A 24,299-nucleotide genomic window follows, 5' to 3' on the forward strand; every position below is an offset into this window, starting at 1 on the left:
AGTTCTATACTTCACGCTTTAACTCAAGACCCCTACTACTGTGCTGTTGACAGCCTCCACATTACCATTTGGTACCTGGAGGTAAAGATGATGCTCTATTCCTTCCTGGGAAGGAGGCGTCAGATGTCCATTCTGACACAGGTGTGCGTGGATGCATGCATGTGTGAGTGTATGTATGTCAGTTTTCACTGGGAATTGAACCTTGTGGCCTTTGTATTGAGCTATATCTCCAGCCCTTTTTGTTTTTTATTTTGAGATATAGTCTCATTAAACTGCTAAATTGCCCAGGGTGGGCTTGAACTTGCAACTACCTTTGGCATCCCACAGTGTTGAATTTATAGGCATGAGCTACCACGTCTGGCAAAGACTCAGGTCTTGTAAAATGCTATTTTGATTTAATTTTATTTTTCTGATGGCTGATAGAGTAATTGTATTTAATTTCTGTGAAATTAAAGGAGACTTACTGTCTTCTTTTTAAATGTTTCAGAGTTAAAACATTGAAGTGAACCCTCTTCTCTTGCCCTATCCTTTCCAGATTAAAATAAGACTAGATAGTGTATTTGTTTGAAAAGTCTTACATTTTTGTGAATCACAAGAAAGGAGAATGACAGAGTCTTGTGACTTTTAAACATGTCTCTAATTGACTGCGAGTTCATCATTTCATCTGTGTCTGATGGTAAACAAAGAGAAAAGATAATTATCGTAAGGTCTGATTTGAGGAAGAGGACTATGTGGGGCTCCTCTGGTGAAGCACTCAACTTGAGCTTAGTTTGGTCAATGGAAGCTTCTAGAAGGAATTGATATGAAAAGGATAAATAGGAGTTATATTTCAGCTAGATAAGAGAGAGAGCATTGGCATGTCTGAATGACCAGAATGCATGTGGATGGGAGATGGCAGAGTGACCACTGTCATTAGAGTAATGAGATTAGCTATGTTCTCTCAGTGAGTATATAGAGTCAGAAAAGGAAGCTTTTGGCAGAAAAGCCCTGAAGAAATCAAAATATAGTTCCTCAATTTAAAAAGTATCCCCTGCCCCTAATCATGGCAGAAAGTTGTGGGTTTTTTGCTGTTAGGTTGAGTAGTTTTTGGTAGATTCATCTGCTACCTTTGTTACATCGTTTAGGAATTATAATGTCACCAGCAATACCAGAAGCTCCCCACCCTATTCCATATTTCACTCTTCTTTGTGCAAGGGTTGGAGTTAGAGTCAAAGAATTATAATATAACCTCTTCTGCTTAAGTTTTACTATTAACTCCTATTACATTACTGTTAATTCCTTTCAGGCTCTTCATGATAAAGGGGGTTATTCTGAATTAGTTTACCTTCTAAAAAAGATGTTGTGATCATTCTTGTCCATTTCAAGTATAAAAGTTAAGTTCAGAGTTCATCTAGATAGACAGTAGTCTGTCTACACTGGAGGAGAGTGTAGTTTTCATGCTTATGTTACAGGTGGTTTTGAAAGCCCCTTCAGTGTCTCATACTTGTGTTGCTAGCAGCTGATTAAGCTAATAACCTTTGCTTCTCAGCTCAGCTGACACTTGCTGAAGAGAAGCTTCATGTTGAAGCCTTAAGCAAGCCTTATCTTTTTATTAGGAAGCCCTTTGTCACTGCTAAGTAGGGTTACACATATCAAAATTAAGTGAACTGAAAGGCCAGGAATTGGAGTTTCTGAATTAGATGAGAACTGAGTGAGGATCACTTAAAATTTCTTACAACTTTGAGCAGTAGGAACACAAGTTGAGTATCCATAATTTGAAAATCCCAAATACAAAATACTCTGAAATCCAAAACTTTCTGTCAAAAAAAGTCTATACTAGTACTCAAAAAAAAAAAAAAAAAAAAAAAAAAAAAAAAAAAAAAAAAAACCAAAAAAAACTTTGAAATGTGAAACACTTCTGATCCCAAGCATTTCACAAGAATTATTCAACCTTTGTTTTCTAGAGTTGCTATTCCTAATTTTTGTTTGAGTAACTTTATTTTTACCTGGATAAAATGATTAACAAGAGCTTATAACAGCTTTAATTTAAAGAGAAGCTTTCCAGATGGATAAACACTATTTTCATCAAGCTCAAGGTTGTATATGTGTATATTTGTAGTTATTCTTACTATACTTTAAATAATTGGAGCCCCAAATTTGCTATTTGACCTATAGTTTTTTTTTAATGAAGATATATTGAGTTGAAAGTGATCTGTCTAGTGTAACTTAAAAGATTTAGTAAATAACTGCTTTTGAACTATCCTCTCCGCCCATTAATGCGGCATAAACTTCTATTTCCCACAGTAACAAGAAAGACAAATTGATTTTTAGGGTACTTTGGCAAAAGAATGAACAGATTCATGGTAAGGGCTCCCTTATTCTTAATGCCTATGTAGCTGAATTATCTCATGGACTTGATCCTATATAACTTTCACAGTAAATCTCTCCGTCCAAATTGAGGAAACTCCTGGGCATTCTGAGTGGCAGGGACTTGGACTCTTACAAGATCACTGAGCCTCACCTTTGGGTTTCAAATTTCAGATATTTCTGGAACATATGAGTAGAAATATCCAAAAATAAGGCAAGGAACAATTTATTTAGAGACATTTTCTTGAAGTAGGCATCTGAGTTTGTTCAGAGATAGTCTCTAAATTTCTGGGTTTAGTATTTGGAGAAATTTTCTTGAAGTTCTTGAATACTTAAGGAACTTGTGGAGACTTTCCAGATTAAAGCATTAATTATGGGTCAGTTTGAGTTTGATTCAGTTTTAGTATCTTTGTTTTAGATCCTAATATTTTGATCTTAAGATAATCAGTAACTCACTAGACTTTTTAAGTTGTCCTTGAGCTGCCTGTCTCCCCCCTTAATATTAGTGGTCTACAGAACTTAATTTTATTTTTAATGAATAGGCATGTTGGAGAAAAGATAAGGAGACTCTTAACAAGATTTGATAGTGACTGAATTTTGTCACGTTTAGACCTCTCATAAGTCCCCTGTTGTTTCTTTTCTGTGTATGCTAAAAAAAAAAACCTTAACAGTTCTTTTTTCCCCGTCCAGTAGTCCATAAAAATGGAGGCAATGAGAGTAAGTGGCATTGTATCTACTTAAAAAGGAGAGAAGTAAACTAAAATTACTCAAAAACATATGGTAAACATGCGATCAGATCCTTACCACCACTGTCTTTAGTACTTTCTTATCACTAAGATACAATATCCAACACCTGTAAGTTGATGGAGAACAGGCTTATTTGGCTCACAGTCTATAGAGGTTTTAGTCCACAGTTGACTGGCTCCAAGGCATGGTGGCACAGCAGAGTAGCAGGACAGAAAGGAAAGATCTCATGGTATGGCAGGCAGGAAGCAGCAAGAGATCAAGGGAGGAGGAGGAAGAACAGGAGGGATATATAATACATCCAGGTCCACAGAAACCTGCCTCTTTCTACCAGGCTTCAGCTCCCAATTCACGCCCAGCTGTAAACCTATTAGCCAACTAATCCAGTGATGAGTGTCACACAGCTATGATCCAGTCACCTCCCCAAAACCCCACCTATGAGTGTATGAGACTTTGGGGAACGTTTTAGATATAAACCATAACACCCACCCATTCATCTGTCCTGTTGGCTGATGTACTGACAGCATACCTGAAATAAAATGTTTAAATGTTATCCCAAAGGAAGAATACTGGATTAAATTCCTTTGCTTTTTATCTTGATTACTAATGTGTTTCATAGAGTCATATTTGTTTTGTGAAAATGAATTTTTAATGTACTTTATGTTGAGCATTTTATATCTCACTAAGGTATTTCCAGGAACATAGCTAGCTATATCTGGGGTAACAAACCTTGTCTTTTTTCTTTCAACTACCAAGAGGGGTTTCTCTCCCCTGCCCCTTCCTGATTAGAATATTACCTAGGCAAACCTCAGTGTAACTCCTGGGCCTCTGAATAAATGGTGATTGATTTATTTATGTATGTATGTCTTTTTGAGACAGGGTCTCACTATGCAGTTCAGGCTGGCCTTGGGCTCACTTTGTAGCCCAGGCTGGTTTCAAACTCGCAACAATCCTGCCTCAATCTCTCGAGTGGTAAGATAACAGGAGTGCGCTGCCATGCCTGGCTGAAGTGGTGATTTTATATACTTCTCCAAGAGGGGCTAATATGTTCTTTTTGTGCAGTACAATTGCACTAACCTTAACCTAGAAATTCTAAAAGTATAACTGAAGTGATTTCATAATGCATTCTGATTTGAGTTATATAATACACATTAGGTTGTGGGTCTTGCTTTTGTAGTTCAGACAGTACTCGAACTCATTGTATAGCCAAGGCTAGCATCAAACTCAAAGCTCTCCTCCTGCCTCAGCTCCCCAAGTTCTGGGATTACTTAGGGGCTACCATGCCTGGTTTCAGACAAAAGACTCTGGCTCTTAGTTTCTTTTACTTTGGCAAAACTTTCAATTCCATTCATCAGATAATATGGATCCTAAGAATTGAAGAGGCAAGGAAAGGATCCAATCCACACAGAATTCCTCTGCCCCATGTTATCTTACTTTTGGATTAAAAAAGCTGTACTGTTTTTTTTTTTTTCCCCAGAGATGAACCAAGCACTAAAAAGCTATAAAATATCATTAAGATTCCTTGTAAATTATTGAAATGGATATTTCTTTACTTTGTATGCAGGCTGGACGTAAAGAAAGAAGTGATGCACTCAATTCTGCGATAGATAAAATGACAAAGAAGACCAGGGACTTGCGTAGACAGGTAAGTTGGGAGAAAGTACTGATTGCTTTTGTGAGTTCTCAATTTTATGGTTTTAATTAAAATCCTAATAAATACTATACTTAATTTTACTTAGGGGAAAGACTTGATTTTCACAGAAAAGTGGCTATCCCTATTTTGTTGCTAGTAAGCTTCTCAGCGGGTAAAACTTTCATAGGGACATGGGATAACAGCCTCTCAGGAATGCTTTAAAAAGTGTAAGAGGTTATATAGGTTAAGAAATTTCATTAAAGATGACTTGGGGACCTGTGAAAACAACCTCGAAGGATTTTGTTATATTGGCTCACATAGAGTAGCGACATAAATTCCATAATTACTCATTTGTTTTACCTCATTCTGATTATACACTTATAGTTCCTTAGACCTAGGGTGGAATTGTGCTCCTAGTTTAATATGATTGATATAGAGGTATTCGTTGTGCTGCATTTTTCTATGTTTAGTAAAATAAAGAATTTGTTCTTGATGTTTAGAAGAAAAAGTCCCATTAACATATTTAAATTAAATTTTAGTGTTTAAAGAAGAATTGAATTTGTAGAACAATGGATTAAGATGTAAAAAGTTACAGTAATAATTTAGAAAATAGTCATGAATCAGTTAAGAGACATTTTATTGCTCATATCTCATAAAGGAAAATGTATCTTTATTTACTTTCTTTTTGGTGCAGCAGTATTTAAAAATGTTTAGAAAGGTGGGGCTGAGAATATATAGCTCAATGGTGGCATGAATACTTAGCATATACAAGGCTCTGAGTTCAATTTATAGCACCCCCCCACCCCCAAAAAATGTTTATAAAGATAACCTTTTCAAGTTTTATGGATTGGTCCTAGGATATTGCTTAGCAGCATGGCGCTTGCCTGGCAAGCATGCAGTCCTGAGTTTGAGTCTCACTACCAAAAAAGGAGGGGTGGGGTTTAAGGTTCATAGCTTGAACCCTGAACTCCTTTAGAAAACTTGAAAAAAGTGCTTTTTTCATTACATTGTGTTCAGCTTTGTATTATTCCTTGAAGATAAAGCCTTAGTTTTGTAATTCTCAACAGAAAAGAATATTGTCTTGAAAAAAAGATTATGTTGCTAAAACGTGGTGACTGTAGTACAAAGTATAATTTCCATGATCCTATGTTTCCTGTGTCATGTAATTACATTGCTTACATCAGAGGCCCTCATATAAGTGCAGCCAATTAGTTGTAGACTCCCATTAGATTTAAAACTACAAGACAGAAAAGGCTAGCTTCTTGGCAGAAATAAAATCAGATTTATACAATTTTAATTATTAGCTCCGCAAAGCTGTCATGGACCACGTTTCAGATTCTTTCCTGGAAACCAACGTTCCACTTTTAGTATTGATTGAAGCTGCAAAAAATGGAAATGAGAAAGAAGTTAAGGAATATGCCCAAGTTTTTCGTGAACATGCCAACAAATTGATTGAGGTAAGTGTTTTAGCAGTTTTTTTTTTAACTAACTGTAAGTAACTTGGTGAAGTGTCATGAGTTTTAACCAGCTAAAACTTTCAGGAGTTCACCTGATACACAACATATATAAAATAAGTCATTTAACATCACTGAATGTCTATCCATAGCTACCATTTTTTGGTCAGTTTACATTAATTATCTAATGTATTAATTTCTATCCTAGAAACTGAGCATTGCTATTTAATGTTATTAGAAATAAAGATAGGTCATGATACTAGACTTAAAAGTCAGTGTATAAAGTGATGGTGGATAAGGGCTGGAGCTCCCAGGAGTTATACTGCCTGGCCTTGCATCTTGGCTACTTGTCTAGCCATTCTCAATTCCCATTTCTTGTCTGTAAAATAAAACTAATGAATACCTACTTTGGTCTATTTTGAGGACCAAAAGAGATGACATATGTCAATAGCTTCTTAGCCTGATACTTGAGACATAAACACAGACCAATCTTCCTGTTTTAAAATGAGAAGTATAAGCTCTGATATTATATTAATTAGATACATTTACATAGTAGAAATTTGTATAGAAGAGGTTGATTTGTAGGGTGACAAGAAGAAAGAATTACCACTTGGTTTCCAGGTAAATTAGATTTGCCTCTTATCTTTTGCTGACTGAATTTGTTATTTACTTTGTTAGTCTGCTTTTTGGAAACATAACACACAGAAAACATACACTCAAATTATTTGATTTTTGTAACTTTAATTCAAAATACCAAATATGTAATGAAGATAAGTCTATAGATCATTTGGTAGGTTGGTCATTATATAAGAGCAGAACATAGACTTTTGTGTTAAATGTGTCTTGTACACTTGGATTTATAGTGACATTAGCCGAGGTTAATACCATAAAAATATTTCAAGGAAAACATCAGAATCACTTTAAGAGCATTACTAATTTTATATCTAGTTTTCTTTGAACATTAATTTAAGTGTTTTTCTGACCTTATTTATGTACAGAATACATAGGTCAGTCTGCTATTCAAGTTAATGATTGTGGCATTTGGAACTAAAACCAGACTTCTCATTTGTGTTTTCATTAAGTATAATCTTATTCACAGTAGTTGCATGACAGCACAAGATGTAATTTCCAAGTGTACATGATTTTGTGTTCAGGAAACCAATCTTCTGTGGTATCAGTAGCCTGTGTATTAGAAAGTTTGAGTGACAGGAGTCAAGGACACTGTAAGCCCAGTAACAAGCTCAGGGGCAGCTGAAGAGAGGGCAGCCCTCATCTGTGCTGGAGGGCCTTTTGTTAGGACCAGTTGTGTCATTCTCAGCCTCTCCTCCAGCCCACTGAAGCTGACACTTGCTGATACCAGTACGCTCTACTTTCTACACTTCTTGTGTAGGGAAATTGAGGCTTAGATATTTGCCTAAGCTCATTTGACTTGCATTCTCGCAACAGTAAGTTATTCGGCCCAAGCAGAGTAGCTTGTGGACATCCTGATACCCCCTAAGAGTTGGTGGCATTGGAGACTTTACTCCAGGTCCAGGAGATTTTTTTTAAGCTTATACTTTTTTATTTCATTTTGAACATCACTAACTAGGCGCTCTCTTAGACATCAGTGTGGTGTTCCCCCACCATTTAATTCTCACCTTTATCCCTTGCCATGCCTTCCACCCCCAATCTTATCAATGAATAAAATACTTGGCTTTTTATTGCCTGAGGTATAACTGTAGGCTTTGTAGTGCCATTATGAAACAGTTAAATTACATTTATGATAATAGCGAGATATATAATTGCATGTGTCCATGAAAAGAAAACGACAAGTGCTTCTTCTCCCCGTACCACTGTAGTATTATAATGAAACATTCTCAACTATCAAAGACATATTTTAGCAAAGGTAAAATACTTAATTGTGAGTTTTTATAAATCTCTTGATTTAATTTCTTTTCATTAGTTCTCTCTTAATTAGAGTAAACATCTACAGGCCAACTTTAGTCTGAGGCCCATTTTCCCTGAGGGTCCCTGGGAAGTAATAATGCTATATAAAAACCGGGCAGAGCTAGTGAGAATAAGTCTCTGGGGGAAATGGAAAGGCTTTATTCTTCAGCCAGTGAGAGTTCTGACACTAATTATAAGGAATTTGTACAGACTCACAGGTTAAGGCCATTGTCCCCAAAGGGGGACTGCCTGTACTTTAAATGATAGCCATTGGATACTTGTTAGTGTAGAACATGGTCTATTTTGGACAAAAGTTCCATGTGCCTCTGAGGAGAGTGTGTATTCTGTTGTTGGGTGGAACACTCTGTAGATGTCTGCTAAGTCTTTCGTTCAAAGGTTTAGTTGAGCTCTAATATTTGTTTGCTGATACTTTTATTAAGTTGATGTATTTGTAACATTTGGGTATTAAGAGTCCCCATTACCACTGTATTAGTGCTTATCTGATTTTTTCATATCCATTAGTGTTCATTTTATGCAGTTGGGTATGCTGATATTTGGTATATATATTTATGATTATCCCTTCCTCTGGATTTTACAAGGTGTAACCTTCTTTGTGTCTTCTGGTCAGTCCTGGCTTGAAATCCACTTTGTCTGCAAATAGAATAGCTTCTCCCACTTTTTTCTGTTTTTTTGTTCCATGAAGTGTTGTTTTCTATCCTTTGACTTCCAGTTTGTAAGTTTACTTTTGAGTTAAATGTGTTTCTTGTATACAGCATATGTTTGGATCCTATTTCTTTTTTTTTTTTTTAATTTTATTTAAGGAGAAAAACAAACAAAAAAAAAAACAGAAAAGGGCACAAGTTATACAGAATCTCAGAAAAAACAAACAGTAGGAAATCACTAGTTAACAGATTACATATTGTCATCTTAGAAATAGCTGTTCAAGTTACAAAATCAAAGCGTACAAAGTGGACATTCAAACAGTGAGACTGCAAAAAGTTCTGTTCAGTGATCCAACAAAACTCAGTAATATGGTTATCTATCTTATACACTTAAATATACATGCAGTTATATCCTTTAGAGCAAGATCCTATTTCTTATCCCTTTTGGCCAGTCTATTTCTTTTGATGGGTGAATTGAGGCCATTCACATTGATGATTATAATTTATAGATATTATGACTTGTCCTTGTCCATGTATGACTTTCTATTTGAGTCTTTCTTTTCTATTTAATTGCTTGCCTTACCTGATGAATTCATCCTATTGGTGTTCTTGGAATTGTCTTTTTCTAGCATATCTTTCAAAACTTTTCAGAATGTTGATTCGATGGACAGCTATTCAGATGATTTTTATCATAGAAGTATCTTATTTTTTTAATTTTGAAAAATAATTTTGTGGGATTTGTGCATCAGGGTTAGAGGTTGATCTATTTTAGGGCTTAAAATTCTTCACTTCATGCTGTCCTTAACTTAGAGGTTTAGGTTGAGAAGTTGACTGATTCTAATTAAGTTTTCCTGTATAGATGATTTGTTTCTTTTCTCTGACAGCTTTTAATATGCTGTTCTTGTATTGAATTTCCAGAATCCTGACTCAGGGATGGTAGTGTGCTTCTGTAATCCTAGTACTCGAGAGGCTAACGCTGGAAGATTGTTGTGAGTTCAAAGTCAGCCTGGGCTACAATGGTGAATCCAAGGCCAGCCTAACATACATAGTGAGACCCTGTCTCAACAAACAAACAAACAAAAAAAATAACTTTCTAGAATCTTGACTCTTATATGCCTTGATGCAGTTTTTTTCCTAGAGTTCTGTATGCCTTACTTATCTTTACGTCTTAGCCTTTGAGTCTGTCTCAGGGTCAAGCCTTTTCTGATTTTTAGAGATGAGAAGAGAAGTTATAGCCTGTTGGCCAAGAACCCATTTCTTTGCTACTGGACTGTATGTAGTACTATGTCCCCCATACAATCTAGGTATTAGTATGCAAGGAAAATCAGTTGATCACAGCACCTGTGTCATCTTGGCTAAAATAGTACAATCAGCAATAACAATAACAAACCCTAAGACAAACGAGAATATTATATACAGTAAATATCCACTCAGTAGAGCTTTTTTATCCTAAGGGAAGAAAATTAAAAGAAGAGGAAAAAGGAATAAAAGAAGAAAAGATATTAGAAGTAAGATTGAAGGACAGCAAGATTACCCAATTTTAGGAAACTGATAAAGAAGTTAGGGATGGAAAAGCATGAAAAAATGTAAACAGAGTCAAAACAAGACCAAAAAACTACAAGTAATGTTCACTTTCACAAAGAAACAAAAACAAATGATTAGAGAGAAAAAAACTTTAAAAAGTGAAAAAAGAAAAATCAAAAGATGTTTCTCTGTGATTTCAAGTCTGTGGTTATCTTCTTGAGGTTTGTAGTTTCGTGGCACTGTCCAGTTGAGGTTGTGATTGTGCTCTTCCTGGTAGATCAAGGAGACAGCCAGAACCTACGTTTGTGCTGGATGATCCCAGCAAGCCAGCAGTAGTATTAGGGCTTGGTGTTAGTTCTGGAACTTTCAAATCCACAGAAGTTCAGGTTGAACCGAGTGTCTGGTTGTGGGATTGAGACCTGAGTCATTTAGCTTATAACACTCTGGCTGTCTCTTGTAGGCCTGCCCATGGCCCCCTGACCATAGACCTGTCCTGTTATTGTCTCTCACCCAGTCACTATGGTAGTTTAACACTGGGAGCCCTGAGATGAAGCTGACCATGGCCGCTGTGTCCTGGCTCTGTTCGCTCCTTCCTAAAATGCCATCTGACTAACATGCCATCTGGAGCACTTAGCAGTCACTTGGACTGGCATCACTTCCACTGCTCCATTCCACTGGTACATTTCTCCCTGGAAGCCTCTGAAGTTGCCACTTTCACTGTGTCTCTGTAGGTTACATCTTCCCTTCTCTCAGTACATGCTAGGAGCCAGAAAAAAAGTGCTATTTGCCTTTCCTTGTCATGCATTATGGTCTGTCTCTTCAATTTCTCTGTGAGCTCTAATTTTCCTTTCAGATCCTTCTTGGGTCCCAGCAATCTACCTCTCTCTTTTCCTTCCCCAAGTTGTTATTTTGCTCAGTGTCCTTTTGATACATAACCAAAAATAAATTTAAAGTTAGGTGTGTTAGGTCTTGCTAGCTTGGTTTTGGGGAGTGTTATATATTGTTTTAATAGAAATGATTTCCTCCTGGATCAGATGAAGTAGAATAAAAAGCTTGTGCTTTGTTTTTTTAGGAATGTCATATAAAGTTGCTTCAAATGATATTAATAGTTCCCAAATAGTATTAGGGATAATACTCTCTGAAAATTTGAAACCTCTTAAGGTATCTTCTGTGTCTATGACTTTGTGGAGAAAGAATATCGGTTTCAAGAATAAAAACCACATAGTATTGAGGTTTTACCTACAGAAGCAGATCCCTCAAGTCCCTCTCCATACACACAGTGTCAATAACTGTGTGGTCTTGGCTGCCTGTTGGAGCCTTATTAAATGACTTTTGTGATTTTACTTGAAAGTAAATACTAGATATGAGGTCTGTCTTTAGCTGTTATGTTCTGGGAGTCTGACGTTACAACTCATTTTTCAATGGAGTAACTCTGCAGAGTATCAAAGCTCATTTCCTTATGTGCAAGTTAACGGTATAAGTCCTTAAGGCCACATTACATGAGAGGAACAGGAGTTTCAGGCCTGTAATAGTGAACTGGGTGATTCAACTACTTGTGCATCTTTGTTTTTTTTTTTTTTTTTTTCTGTTCTGGCGGGCTTTTCTCTCATCTGTTTTTAAAATGACATGGCTGTGCTTCTAGGTAATAATGATGACTTTTATTCTTGTCTTTTTTGCCCAATCAAGTAAATGTTTTATTTTGTTCTTCAATTTAAAATACATTGAAGTGAAAATTTTATTTGCTGTTACAAATATTAACCCATGTGTCCTTTTTAATTGTTTCATCCCATTTCTACTTCCTTTGGCTGTGAGCAACTTAATAGCTAAAATTGAATTAGTGTTGCCTTTAATTTCACTCTCTTCTGAGTCTTTTTTCAGTTTTATGAATCAAGAGAGTGAAATGGAAAAAAGACCATTTATGAAATCCTGCCTATAAAAACTATACATAATTTCATATCCTTTTCCCCTCAGCATACTGTATTAAAATACTTCTTGTACTATATGCATTTGCAACAATAAGGTTGTATCTCATGCATTGCCTTATAAATTAAGTTCCAAAAAGCAAATGTAACTGGTATACTTTTGAGCTGTATTATCACTTGCTCCCCTCCTTCTGGTATTTTTCATTATCTGGGACTTTATAAGATACGGCTTTATTGGTTTGAAATGTGTATTTTAACTGCAAATTGAATGATCTGCATTGTAACTTTTATTCTGTGGTGTGCTGATAATATGGTGTACTCTTTAAGGCTTTGTAAAAGAACATTTGAATTCAACGTTAACCTTTTATCACTACTTGTGACATCTTGGGTGTTTTCTCTATATGCTACTGAAATTCTGGCAAATAGCAAAGTAAGTGAAGCTTCAGTTTAGATATGTATGATGTTTGATGAAGAAAATCAGGTGTGCCTTGGAGGTAATTCTGATTTTGGATTCCATGCGAATTCTAAGCATATTCAGCTTGGTTTTCTCACATTTCCAAAGGTCTGTAAGTTGCAAAGCATGTGGGTTTGTGGGTATGTGGGACAAAAATGTCTTATAGATACCTTATTCACAGATTTTTTTAGTTGAATTTTATGACCATCAGATTTTTGAGTGATATTAAAATAAGGGTAGTTTGTTTAGGTGAACCCTGTTCTCAAGGGTTCTGAATTCTTCTAGCATAGTAGAAATGATTAAGGAAGCATTCTGCCCAGTTTTGTGTCTGGTCCAGAAAACAGTGTCAACCCTTCCATTTTCTCACCAGGAAATAGGCCTAATGATGGGCTCATATTTAGACAGCATCTTTCTAGATTTATTTATGGATTAGGCAGTGTTATGGTTTGTGTTCAGATTCCCCCCCCCGCCCCCCCCATGCAATCATGGATGCATCTGAGTCTGATGGTCATGATTGTTTCTTGGTCTGGTGCTGGGGTTGGTGGTGTGAGTGCTGCAGTCACCCAGGGTGCAGCTGGCATACAGCATAAGGATGCCATCCATCCTGCTTTGGAGCCAGCTGAGTATGGACTAAATTCCCCAAAACTATAAGAAATAAACATTCCCTTGCTTCATATTGGGTGTCAGGTATTTTTTCTCAGTGATGAGAGAAAAATAGCTTAAGTAGAAGTAAGAACTTTAAAAGTGGTTCATGGGGCGGCGGGGGGGGGCTGAGGATTTAGCTCTGCAGCATAAGTGCCTGACTTGAAAGCAGGCAGTCACGAGTTTCGATCCCTGGTACCAATAAAAACAAAAAAGACAAAAAAGACAAAAAAAAAAAGTGGTTCATGGAATATCATACAAATAAATAATTACCCCCCCCCAAAAGTCCAGAAGAGGTGGTGTACTCCTGTAATCCTAGCATTCAGGAGGCTGAGGCAGGAGGATTGTTTCAAGTTCGAGACCAGCTTGAGCTACAAAGTGAGCATAAGGCCAGGCTGAACTACATGGCGAGACCCTGTCTGAAAGAGACAAGAAAAAAGAAAAGAATAACAGGATTACCTGAGTTATGATGTACAAATAAAACCTTTTTAAAAATCAAATAGCCAAGTTATTTAAAATAGTTTATTCTAGTTCAGTAAATTCACTATCTCTAATCATATTTTATATTCGTTAGGAGCAACAATCCATTTACATCCTGCCTCTTCCTGAAATTCAATTGACATGACTTACTTTGAACAAAAACGTAAAGTAAGGTTGATACAGAAATTTAAGATCAAGCAAATAATAGTAGACAATTGTGAATTTAATTGTCATATTGAGTTTTGATTTCAAACCCAATTACTAGTAGGGGAGCAAAAGGGAAAACTGAGACACAGTTGCATAGTTCTTGTCTAGAGGATGAAGAAAAATATGACCCCTATTCCCTTGAAATAGCTTAATTTAAGAACAGAATGTAAAAAGAACCTTTACGTAAAGTTTTTAATAAGAAATATCAAATAAGTATTCCATAACGATCAGCCCTAGATATCAAGGGTCCTCAGTATTTTGATAGTAAGTATGGAGCCATGAGTTTCCTTCTTGTAAGTACCCTACAAAGGCTGCGTCCTAACATCTAGCTGCCACCAAGCCAGGTATGAGCTGGTAAGGGATTGATCCACCATTTGGTATTCGGTCTCCCTGGTACAGTGTTCTGAACACTGAGGATTTCAGTACATCTGTTACCATTACTAACATGGGAATTCATTTTTGCCATTGTGTTCATTCTGTCTTTCAGTGCAGATCCATTGCAAGCTCTCTGCTTCCATTCCACATTCTTCATTTCTAACTTTTTCTTCCCTATGTTTCTAGCCCTGTTTCCCTTGTATTTTTTGTTTTTTCTCTTGTTTGGAAGTGATACATTCTGTAATATTAATTAAAACTCAATATTTTTACATGCATGTTCAACTCGCAAGTTTTTCTTCTTCTGAAACAGTATAGTACTGTTTTAGAATCTTAGAGTGTGGGGTGTTTTGTTGTTGTTTTGTTGTGGTTTTCAGTGTTTTGTTGTTGTTGGATTTTGTTTATTTGTTTTGTTTTGTTTTGTTTTGGTCTTTTTGAAACAGAGTTCAGGCTGGCCTTGGACTCACTTTGTAGCGCAGGCTATCTTTGAACTGGCAATCCTCCCAGCTCCTGAGTGCTGGGATTACAGGTGTATGCCCCCACACCTGGCCTTCGAGTGCTTTTAATTTCAGTCATGTTAGAATTCAAATATTACTGTTATCTACCATTTGGGGTCTCTCATTTTTTTAGCCCAAAAGTTAGACACTATCGATTGTCTGCCTCATTTTATTGGGCCTTTGCTCAAACCTATCGATCTGGTAATCTTTTTATTGCCTCATATTCTTGCACATTGCACCCTCTTCTGTAATCACCTTCTTTCCTGAAGTATAACTGGGGATCAAACTCACGACTGTGCCCTTGCAAGGCAGGGGCTTATGTCACTGAGCTAAATCCCCAGCCAGAAGTATATTCTTTAAGAAGTTGTAGGGAAAGGAAATCTTGGGAGTTAGTGCCCTTGGATTGTTTGTTTCTTTGTTATTTTAATATCTTTACTTTGTCCTATTATGGGGGGGTGGTCCATTGGATATAAATATTTCCTTTATGACTGTTTAAAAATCTCTGAATTTTTGTTGTCCTAAAACTTCACTTCAGTGTAATCTAACCATGGGTTTCCTTTTTATTTATCCTGTGTAGAATTTGTTTGACTTCCCAAGTCTGAAAATTGTATTTCATCCTCTTTGAAAAAAACATAGCTATTTTCTTTTTAGTATTGTCTCCTGCCATTCTTTCTTTCCTTTTGAAGTTCCTAGTAGTAAAATAATACATCAATTCTGTCTTGCATATTTCTTTTACAGATTTTATATTTTCTATATCATGAAACATTTTTATTTCCCAAATAATTTCTTTAGTTTGACCTTCCAGGTAAATAAATCTCTTTTTAGCAATGTTTGGTTAATATTTTGTGTTTCCATAAGTGGTAGATGCTACTACTTTTTTCTGTTTTGATCCTTTTCAAATATACCTAGTCATTTTTGGTTTGGTTTGGTTTGGTTTGGTTTGGTTTGGAGTCAGCGTCTCACTATGTAGTATAAGCTGGCCTCAACTCACAGTGATCTGCCTGCCTCAGCCTCCCAAGTGCTGGAATTACAGCCATGAGCCACCATACCCAGCCCTAGTTGCTTTTGAGTGTCTCTGTCCTCTTTATTTCTGTTAATGTAAGAAATAGTTTTATTGATGTTGTTTTGTCTTGGTAGTGGCAGTGGCAGTACCACCAAAAATTGAACTGAGCACTATCACTAAGTCACTAAGTTTCTCAGGTCGTGCTTGATTTTTTTTTTTTTTTTTTTGGTACCAGGGATTGAACTCACAAACACGCACTTGCCAGGCAGGTACTTACACCACTGAGCTAAATCCCCAGCCCCAGCGCTTGAATTTTTTTGATCTCCTGCTTCAGCCTTCCAATGTGCTAGAATTACAAATATGTACCACCATGCCCAGCTAAATTAACTTCTCTCAGAGAAAATTTCCTTTCTTATATGCTTCTACCAATTGCCCAGGGATTCTAAACTTAAAAGTTTTTCAGGCCAAATAGATAAAGATAATGTAGTTTCTATATCTGAAACGCTTGAGGAGGAGGCCATATTTTGGTTTACATTTAGGGTAGTGTGGAGGCCTTTTCTTGTTTTTCTCCTTGAGTGAATGCTGACTGTAGTATTATTTTATTTTCCTTTTCCAGGCTACTTGTTTCCTTAATTTTCTCTTTACAAAGATTATTACCTTTTGGCTGTTCCAGTTCTGTGCAGGGTCCCTCCTCTGACACACCTATTTTGTAAGGCCCCTGGCACTTGTCCATTAAAAACCCAAGTTCCAATCACAAATTCCCCCCAGTCGCCAAGGTTGACACTATTTTCAGTGCTCAGTTTCTGCTTTTAGGGATAATTCATCTTAATCTTTCACCTGCATAGCTATATATGTATTTAATTATAGAATGCTAATTATTTAATTAGCATTATAGAAATTATTTGATAATTGTACATTCAGCCATTTTAAGTGTATAATGCAGTGATTTTTTTTTCTTTTTTTTTTATTTAAGTAGAAAAGAAAAAAAAACAGTGAAAGGGTACAAGTTATACAGGTTTACAGAAGAAAAAAATGAACAGTAGGAAATCATTAGTTAATGGATTACATATTGCCATCTTAGAAATAATTGTTCAAGTCACAAAATTAAAGCTTGTAGAGTGGACATTCCAACAATGATACTGCAAACAGTTCTGTTCAATGATCCAATAAAACTCTGTGATATCATTTTCTATCTTATACACTTAAATATACATGCAGTTATATAGTTTAGAGCACTTTCTTTTCCTCTTTTTTGTACAATGACTATTACACATTTTGGATTTCATTGCTCCCACGGTTCTTATTGCTTTTTTGGAAGAGAGTAAAACCAAATGTGACATAACAGAACAGAATCGGTCAAGTCAAAAGGGTGGACATAATAGATAATATAAAAACATAATACAAGGTGATCAACAATGGTTACCATAATGCCTCCCGCTATCTCTAATAGAATTGCCTATATCATTAGTTATAATACAATTGAACAAAACAGTAAAGAACAAAACCGACAAAATCAAAACATTGGAGACATTGTAGGTTAATGCAGTGATTTTTAATAAGTTTATGGAACTGTGCAGCCACCATCACAATCTAGGTTTAGAGTTTTTCTCTTACTCACACATTCTTTGTTTTTTATATCTTATTTTCAACCACCTGTAGCTGGGACAAGTTTGAGTTACTGATTTTACTATTACTTTGTAATTACAGGAATTCAGATCATTTTAAAGAAGAACACATAGATGTAGCTTGACTCTCAGGGCCCCATGGGATGCAGTGCAGGTTTTGAGCTCCCTCCAAGCCAGCTGTTTTGGTCATGGGGTCACCTTTAGACCTTACAGCTTTCTGTGCCTCCATTCTTCTCACACGCTCACTCCTGTGGCAGATGTAAGCCATTAGGAGAGGAAAGAAGAAATCTCTTCTACAAAGGCTCGGGAGTTGGGGGCAGTTGAGTAACTCAGTCAAATATAAAACTAGGGGCAGTTAATATAGACATCAAAACAACTTTTGTTTGGTTTAAGAAAGTCATAAAATCAGATATAGTGGAGGAAAATAGGGATATTTTTGCAACAGACAGCTTCACTTTAATTCTGTTTAAAGACAATCCATTGGAGTAAAGATAGAACTTTCCTAAGTGTCTGAAAAGTTGTCTTTCTGTGTGGTATAGATGTCGTATTTGTTGATCTGACATATCCTAGCTTTGACAGCTCAGATTGTCACTGGGTTACTTCTGAAATAAGCATAAGTCATGGCTGATTTTGTTTTACCAGGGACTTGAAAGTTTTCTAGAGACACTTACTGTTCGACAAGGTCCATCCATATTTAGAGCAAAGAAGAACTTGTACAAGAAAGGATCTGTGATCTCAAAGCTATGGTTACAGTGTCGATTACAGTTCACCTCTTAGATGAGCAAGAATAAGAGACATGTTGCCAACACATAAGTAATATAACTGTAGTAGCAAAAATATATTTATTTTCAGAACAAATTGAAAGATACCACTTACTGCTCTGCAAAGTCTCCCCTCCGCTAAGTCCTCTATGGAAGTTAGGTGCTCCACAAGTCTGTAATCAGACATTAGATTCTTCTTTAGTCTTGTTATCCAGGTTAACTGTTATCCAGATTTCTAGATAATGGTGCTGTGGAGTAACTGTGAAGGTAGTGAGCCCCAGCTTTTCCACCAAAAGAGGCATTTAGGAAACACCTCTCCGTACTCCCCTTTCACTGTAGTCAGGCCCCAAGCTAGTGTGCAACTGTATGCAGTTAGCCTGTCAGAATTGTGGTGGAGCTTGCATTTGCACATTCGTCATTGTTAGAAGTGACCCTGGAGGGTGAATTAAAGCTCATTCATCCAGAGAAGACTGTCAGTGACAGGCACTGCTTCCTCCACCCAGGCCTTCTGAAACAGACAGTGTGCTCTTGTAGAACATCACTGCTTCAACAGTACATCAGAACATTTTAATGTTTTAACATAAGAACAACTCTTCCATACCTTTTGTTTTATTATGATTTATATTAGGAAATAGAAAAGATGGTTTACAGAATTCAGGCATTTCAGCCTTAGCCACACCCTCATGTGTCTCAGACTGATGTGCAAGGAGGGTACTTACATAATCTTTTGCTTCTTAAATACTTTTTATGAATTTTAAGGATTCACAAAATTGAAGAAATATAAAACAAGTAAAATCACATTGGTAGTGACTAGAAAGTAGAAAGAAGAATCAGAATGACAGTAATCCTAGTAAGTCTGGCTGGTCTCCTAAAAGATGGGAGTGAGTGGGGCTGCTGGCCATCTCTCCAATCACCTCACCAGGGCACTTGGTTAGTCTAATAAAACTGTTAATTCAGTGGTCAGCATCAAATTTGTTTTTTTAGAATGCCTTATTTAGGCAATACAGCAGTAGAAGTTGTAGCTTATTCTTCATGGACATATCTAATTTAAGCTTTTGCCTTCTGTTTCACATCATAAAATACATACTTTGAAAGTAATTCCCGCCCCCCCCCCCACTCCCCCAGTATTGGGAATTGAATGCAGGGCTAGACCACATGCTACATACTGTACCACTAAACTACTTTCCCAGTCCTCCTACAGGCATACATAACTGCCCAGCAGAGGGTAATTTTTAAGTCTTAAGTTTTATAAAATTTAGCTTAGTTCATATTTTGTGGTAATCATCAAACTACACAAAGAAATAGAAATCATTTCTGCAAATTGTCATCCTTAAAAGAAATGCCTCTTTGTTCAGGTTGACAGTAGAAGATAGAGGAAGACTATAGATGTTGCTTCTTCATGTTATTTTGAAGGCCCCATAAACATTAGTGATCTGACTTGCCATTTCTTTCTGATTTTATGTTTAAATTGCATGTTACTTGTTGCTCTTTGTTACAGGCATTGTAGGATTTTGATAGTTAAGAATCTCACAGGAAGCTGATAATCTTTAACTGTGGCACTGCAAACAGCCATAATAATGTGTAATTTTTCCTGTGCGTGTATGTGCTCAAGTTTGGTGGAGGAGTAAAAATCAAAGGTTATTGTCGTTGCCCTTGTTTCTCTGATATTAGATTCTGGAAAATGCCTCTGATATTCCACTGCCTACGCCTTCATCATTCATAACTCAGTTTGCACCTGGGGTAAAGCTGTGTCTCAGTGCTGTATAGTCAGTTGGGCCCTAGCACTGCTAATAGAATTGACAAGCCTGTTCATTTAGAGACATAGATAAGTGATCACTACCTTCACAGTCGCTCCACAGCACCATTCTCAGCGCAGCCAGGGTTTTAACCAAACAACTGTGACGCAACTTGGAAAGATGGTTTCTGGCTCCATTAGCTGTATCACTGAGATGCTAGCTAGAAGATAAAGATTTTATTTCAGATTAAACACTGTCGGTCAGGAAAGGATAAAGCTATGGATGTTTTGGAAAACCCAGATGAAGGACAATTTTGCTCTCTCTGAAATATCATCCCTGTTTCCTCTTTCCAGTTTTTGAGGATGGCCCTGGGTCTGTCTTGATGTCATCTTCATACTTTTTATTTGCAAAACAGACCTTTGTTCAAATAAAGCTTATCTTGACTTAAATCAGCATTCATACACCTATCAAGTGAAAAATGAGAATAGCAACTTAGGCTTTTAATTTCCTTCCTTCAAGAACAGCTTAAAAATTCTTTTTTTGTGGATACCAAGGATACTTTCTTCTGTCGTCTTCTTTCTTACTCTTTTTTAAGATAAGATCTCCTTAGCGCTGGGGATTTAGCTTAGAGGCATAAGTGCCTGCCTGGCAAGTGCAAGGTCCTGAGTTCAGTTCCAGGTACCAAAAACAACATAATTAACAAAAAGATAAAGTCTTGTTATGTAGTCCATGCTAGCCTGGAACTCACTATGTAACCCAAGCTGGCCTGGAACTGGCAGTGATACTCCTGCCTCAGCTTCCCGAACACTGGAATTACAGGTGTGTGCTATCACTCTGGGCCATTGGTGCTTTCTTAATGCCCTGGGTCCTTCACTTTTTCTCACAGCACTGCCAATACCAGAGAGCCTCTTTTTGAAGTTAGCATACAGGCAGATAAAGTCCCTACACAGCCTCTGAGGCACAGGTTCTGGAATCTTTTGTGGTCCTGGCCACCACCCTACAATGTGATGTATATGTTTGAGTCTGTATAGGTTGTTAGTACACAGTTTTAAAATGTGTTCCCATAAGCAGATTATGCGAAGTGGAGCCCCACTGGTGTATGCTTAATCTGCTTTGGAAATTCTTGGGTTGGAGTATATTCCTATAAATAGATTTATAACTATTTTCCTTAGTCAAAAAAGAAAAATCCTCAAGAGATCTTTTTTGTGTTGTTCCTCATAGGTTGCCAACTTGGCCTGTTCCATCTCAAATAATGAAGAAGGTGTAAAGCTGGTTCGGATGTCTGCAAGCCAGTTAGAAGCCCTCTGTCCTCAGGTAAAGTACCTCCAGCAGTGTTTGTAGCCCCACCAAACTGGGTTTAAGTAAGAGGGCAGATGTAGCTTTTTTCTTTTAAGTTTGGGATGTTCATTTGTTTGTTTTTTGAGATGAGTTTTGCTGTGCAGTTTGAGATGGCCTTGAACTCATTTTGTAGGCCAGGCTGGTGTTGAACTCACAATGCTCCTCTTGCCTCAGCTTCCCAAGTGCTGGGATTACAGGTGCATGCCACCATACCTGGCTTTGTTTTTTGTTTTTAACTAGACATTTTGGAGACAAATCACTGATGGAAAATCCAACAGTTTCTGTGGTTTTTTATTTGCTGTTTTTTATTTTATTTTGATTGTGTGATACTAGGGATTGAGCCAAGTACACTCTTTTTATAGAGCCACAAATCCAGCCCTTTTGATTGATTGATTTTTTTAATTTTGAGACAGGGTCTTGCTAATAAAAAGACAAACCTACCCTCAAACTTGGATACTCCTGCCACTACTTCCCAAATAGCTGGGATTATAGGTGCTGTGCCACTGCACCTGCCTGAGAAAGCTTCAGTGCCAATGCCCCTTTTTGCCATCACACGTTACTAACTTCCTGCACTTTGGTAAAAGTGCATAGTGACTTCCATTACTAGAAAATGAGTGTCAGTGACCACATGTCCTCTGCACCCCATCTTAATGTCCAGTATTGGGGTCTCTGTTGGAAGAAGCCATAGTCCAGAGCTAGTACCCTTTCCCTAATGTCCTCAAGAAGCTGATAATACAGGTGTAACATAATTCAGCCAATAAAATCTAGAGTACTTTTCTCTAATGGTATGTTGGAAGATTAGGCTGTAGCCTGCTTACTGTAGTAAGTCTGTGGCACTCTGGACATATACCCTGAAGTGTGTGAGACAGTGAATACCATTTAAGTGCCCAGCGCTTCCTGATGCCCCTGAGGGAGCTCACTGTCTGCGTGGCCTGACCCTCCCTGCTACCCAGAGATTGTTAATCAGTATGGGCAGTGTTTTGGTAGAAGAGATTTCCTTTCCATTTTCCCAAGCAGTAAGTGTTTAGGACACACCCTAACGATTTACATTAACCTCTTTCTGCATGTCCTGCCAGATGGCAGCGGCCACAAACAGGCAAGTCAGTCACAGAAGTGGAGTGAGACTAGATGTCAGAGGAATGAAGTTTTCATGTTTATGTCTGCAACCATTCTTAAAATATAGTGTGACTTTAATTCAGCTTTTTCATACAAATATTCCCCAATATAGTTTGTCAGTGATTACTTTAGTGTTAGGTAGTTTGATGAGAAGCTTGTGAATCCACATCACCTGATGGATATTTCCATAATTTTAACCTAGCTATGAAGTCTGCCAGTGATTGCTAGCTATGTAAATATTAAGTGCAGTGGATTTAACCACCACCTCCAGAAAGTTCATGGATAACTGAATATATGAAATAGATTTAGAGTGGATTTTTAAAAATTGGGCATTCTTAAGTTTGTCATTTTACCTTATCAACACTTTGTTTTTAATATCTTTGGTTCTTTGTTTGATTTTGAAATGCTTGAAAAATGACAATGCTTCCACATATCTGCAGAAACAGATGGTAACATACACTGATCACACCTACCAAGAGTATTTATATAAATGATCTAGGGGGAAAATCACATGAAGTGTCTAGTAGATCCTAATGAAAAACTGGTTTACATAAACCATGTTTGACAAGGCCATGTGCCACAGGTTAGACCTTGCCATCAGAAACTCTTTTCTCCCTCTACCTGCTACTGTTTCATGTCTTCTACTAAATGAACCTCAAGTGGAATGGGCATTAGTTGGCACTGCTCTACAACTCTTGGTATTAGGTATATATCCTGGGTAGAAAGATGTTCTTCAGGTGTGGTTATTCTCCACATTTTGTTTGGGCTCCTTCTTGCACTTGCTCACAAACAGCTCTGCAAAGTGTAAATGGGCAGGGTCAGGATGGCAAATATAGTCCGTGTTGATAGGTCTGATAATGGCAGACTGAGCAGCATGGGCCATTTGTTTCTCAGTAAGGGAGCTGTGACTGCACTCCAGCCCATTTATGGCCAGACCCCTTCCTTATTTTGAAAGATAGCCATCAATTCAAATTTTTCTGTCAAGTCATATGGTGTCATGTGTCCTAGTGAAGTGATTGTGAGAGAAAGCCATTGCCGCTCTATGATCAGATTGTCCTGTTTCATTTGCATGACTCTGAAAAAGACTAATAAATGAACTTACTATCTTTTGCAGGTTATTAATGCTGCATTGGCTTTAGCAGCGAAACCTCAGAGTAAACTGGCTCAAGAGAATATGGATCTTTTTAAAGAACAGTGGGAAAAACAAGTGCGTGTTCTCACGGATGCTGTTGATGATATTACTTCCATTGATGACTTCTTGGCTGTCTCAGGTAATGAGCTGGTTCCCCAGAGAAACATATAAGAATGTACATAATTACTTTCATCTAAGTTACAGTAATGAATAATCAGACACTCCCAAGTATGCACAGGTAAATTTTTCTGGTAATAATATGATGGTTCCAAAAAAATGTTCCCACTGCCTCCTGAGCAGTAGGAGGTGAGGTTGGAGCTGTATCCCTTGTGGCAATGCTGCTCTTGATCCTAGAGACAGAAGCTTTGTTTCCTTCTTGGAAAGCCTCTCCTCTGTCTCTCAGAAGCAATCATAGTTTAACTGCCTACTTCTCTGAAGACTCTGTCTGCTCAATATGTAGATAGAAAACAGAGAGGAAATATTTAAGTGCCGTTTAATTATGAACTTGCAAAAAATAAATCTGTGTAATTCACCTCACAAAAACAGTTGATTTCATTATATAAACATAAACTGGTAATGACATAGTAAATTGCATTCATATAGAAAATGTCTGTCAAATGCAATTCAGTGTTTATCACACAGAGATAAATTTCAATTCTGTCTGCTTAGAGTTCAGTAACGTTAAATGCATTCTCCATTTAACCAGGCCTCTGTAGCCCTTGGCT

General features: G+C 37.1%; 1 protein-coding gene and 1 long non-coding RNA gene across 3 annotated transcripts in view; one reads left to right on the top strand and one right to left on the bottom strand.

Annotated features, from left to right (window-relative positions):
• Ctnna1 (catenin alpha 1) overlaps nt 1-24,299 on the top strand; it is a 172,183-nt gene that overhangs the window by 131,801 nt on the left and 16,083 nt on the right. For both annotated transcript variants that reach the window (XM_003477407.5, XM_063232173.1), the window contains exons 8-11: nt 4,655-4,735; nt 6,028-6,180; nt 21,210-21,302; nt 23,557-23,713. In XM_003477407.5, the coding sequence (XP_003477455.2) occupies nt 4,655-4,735; nt 6,028-6,180; nt 21,210-21,302; nt 23,557-23,713 (484 nt within the window). The remainder of the gene's footprint in view (nt 1-4,654; nt 4,736-6,027; nt 6,181-21,209; nt 21,303-23,556; nt 23,714-24,299) is intronic.
• LOC134471898 (uncharacterized) lies at nt 13,530-18,697 on the bottom strand. Its single transcript, XR_010041601.1, has 2 exons — nt 18,368-18,697; nt 13,530-13,726 (listed from the first exon to the last, which is right to left on the bottom strand). It is a non-coding gene; the product is annotated as an uncharacterized LOC134471898 (long non-coding RNA).

Source organism: Cavia porcellus, unplaced genomic scaffold (genome assembly GCF_034190915.1).
Source record: "Cavia porcellus strain 051 isolate PalLab524CR breed Dunkin Hartley unplaced genomic scaffold, mCavPor4.1 scaffold_21, whole genome shotgun sequence".
NCBI classification, from domain to species: domain Eukaryota; kingdom Metazoa; phylum Chordata; class Mammalia; order Rodentia; family Caviidae; genus Cavia; species Cavia porcellus.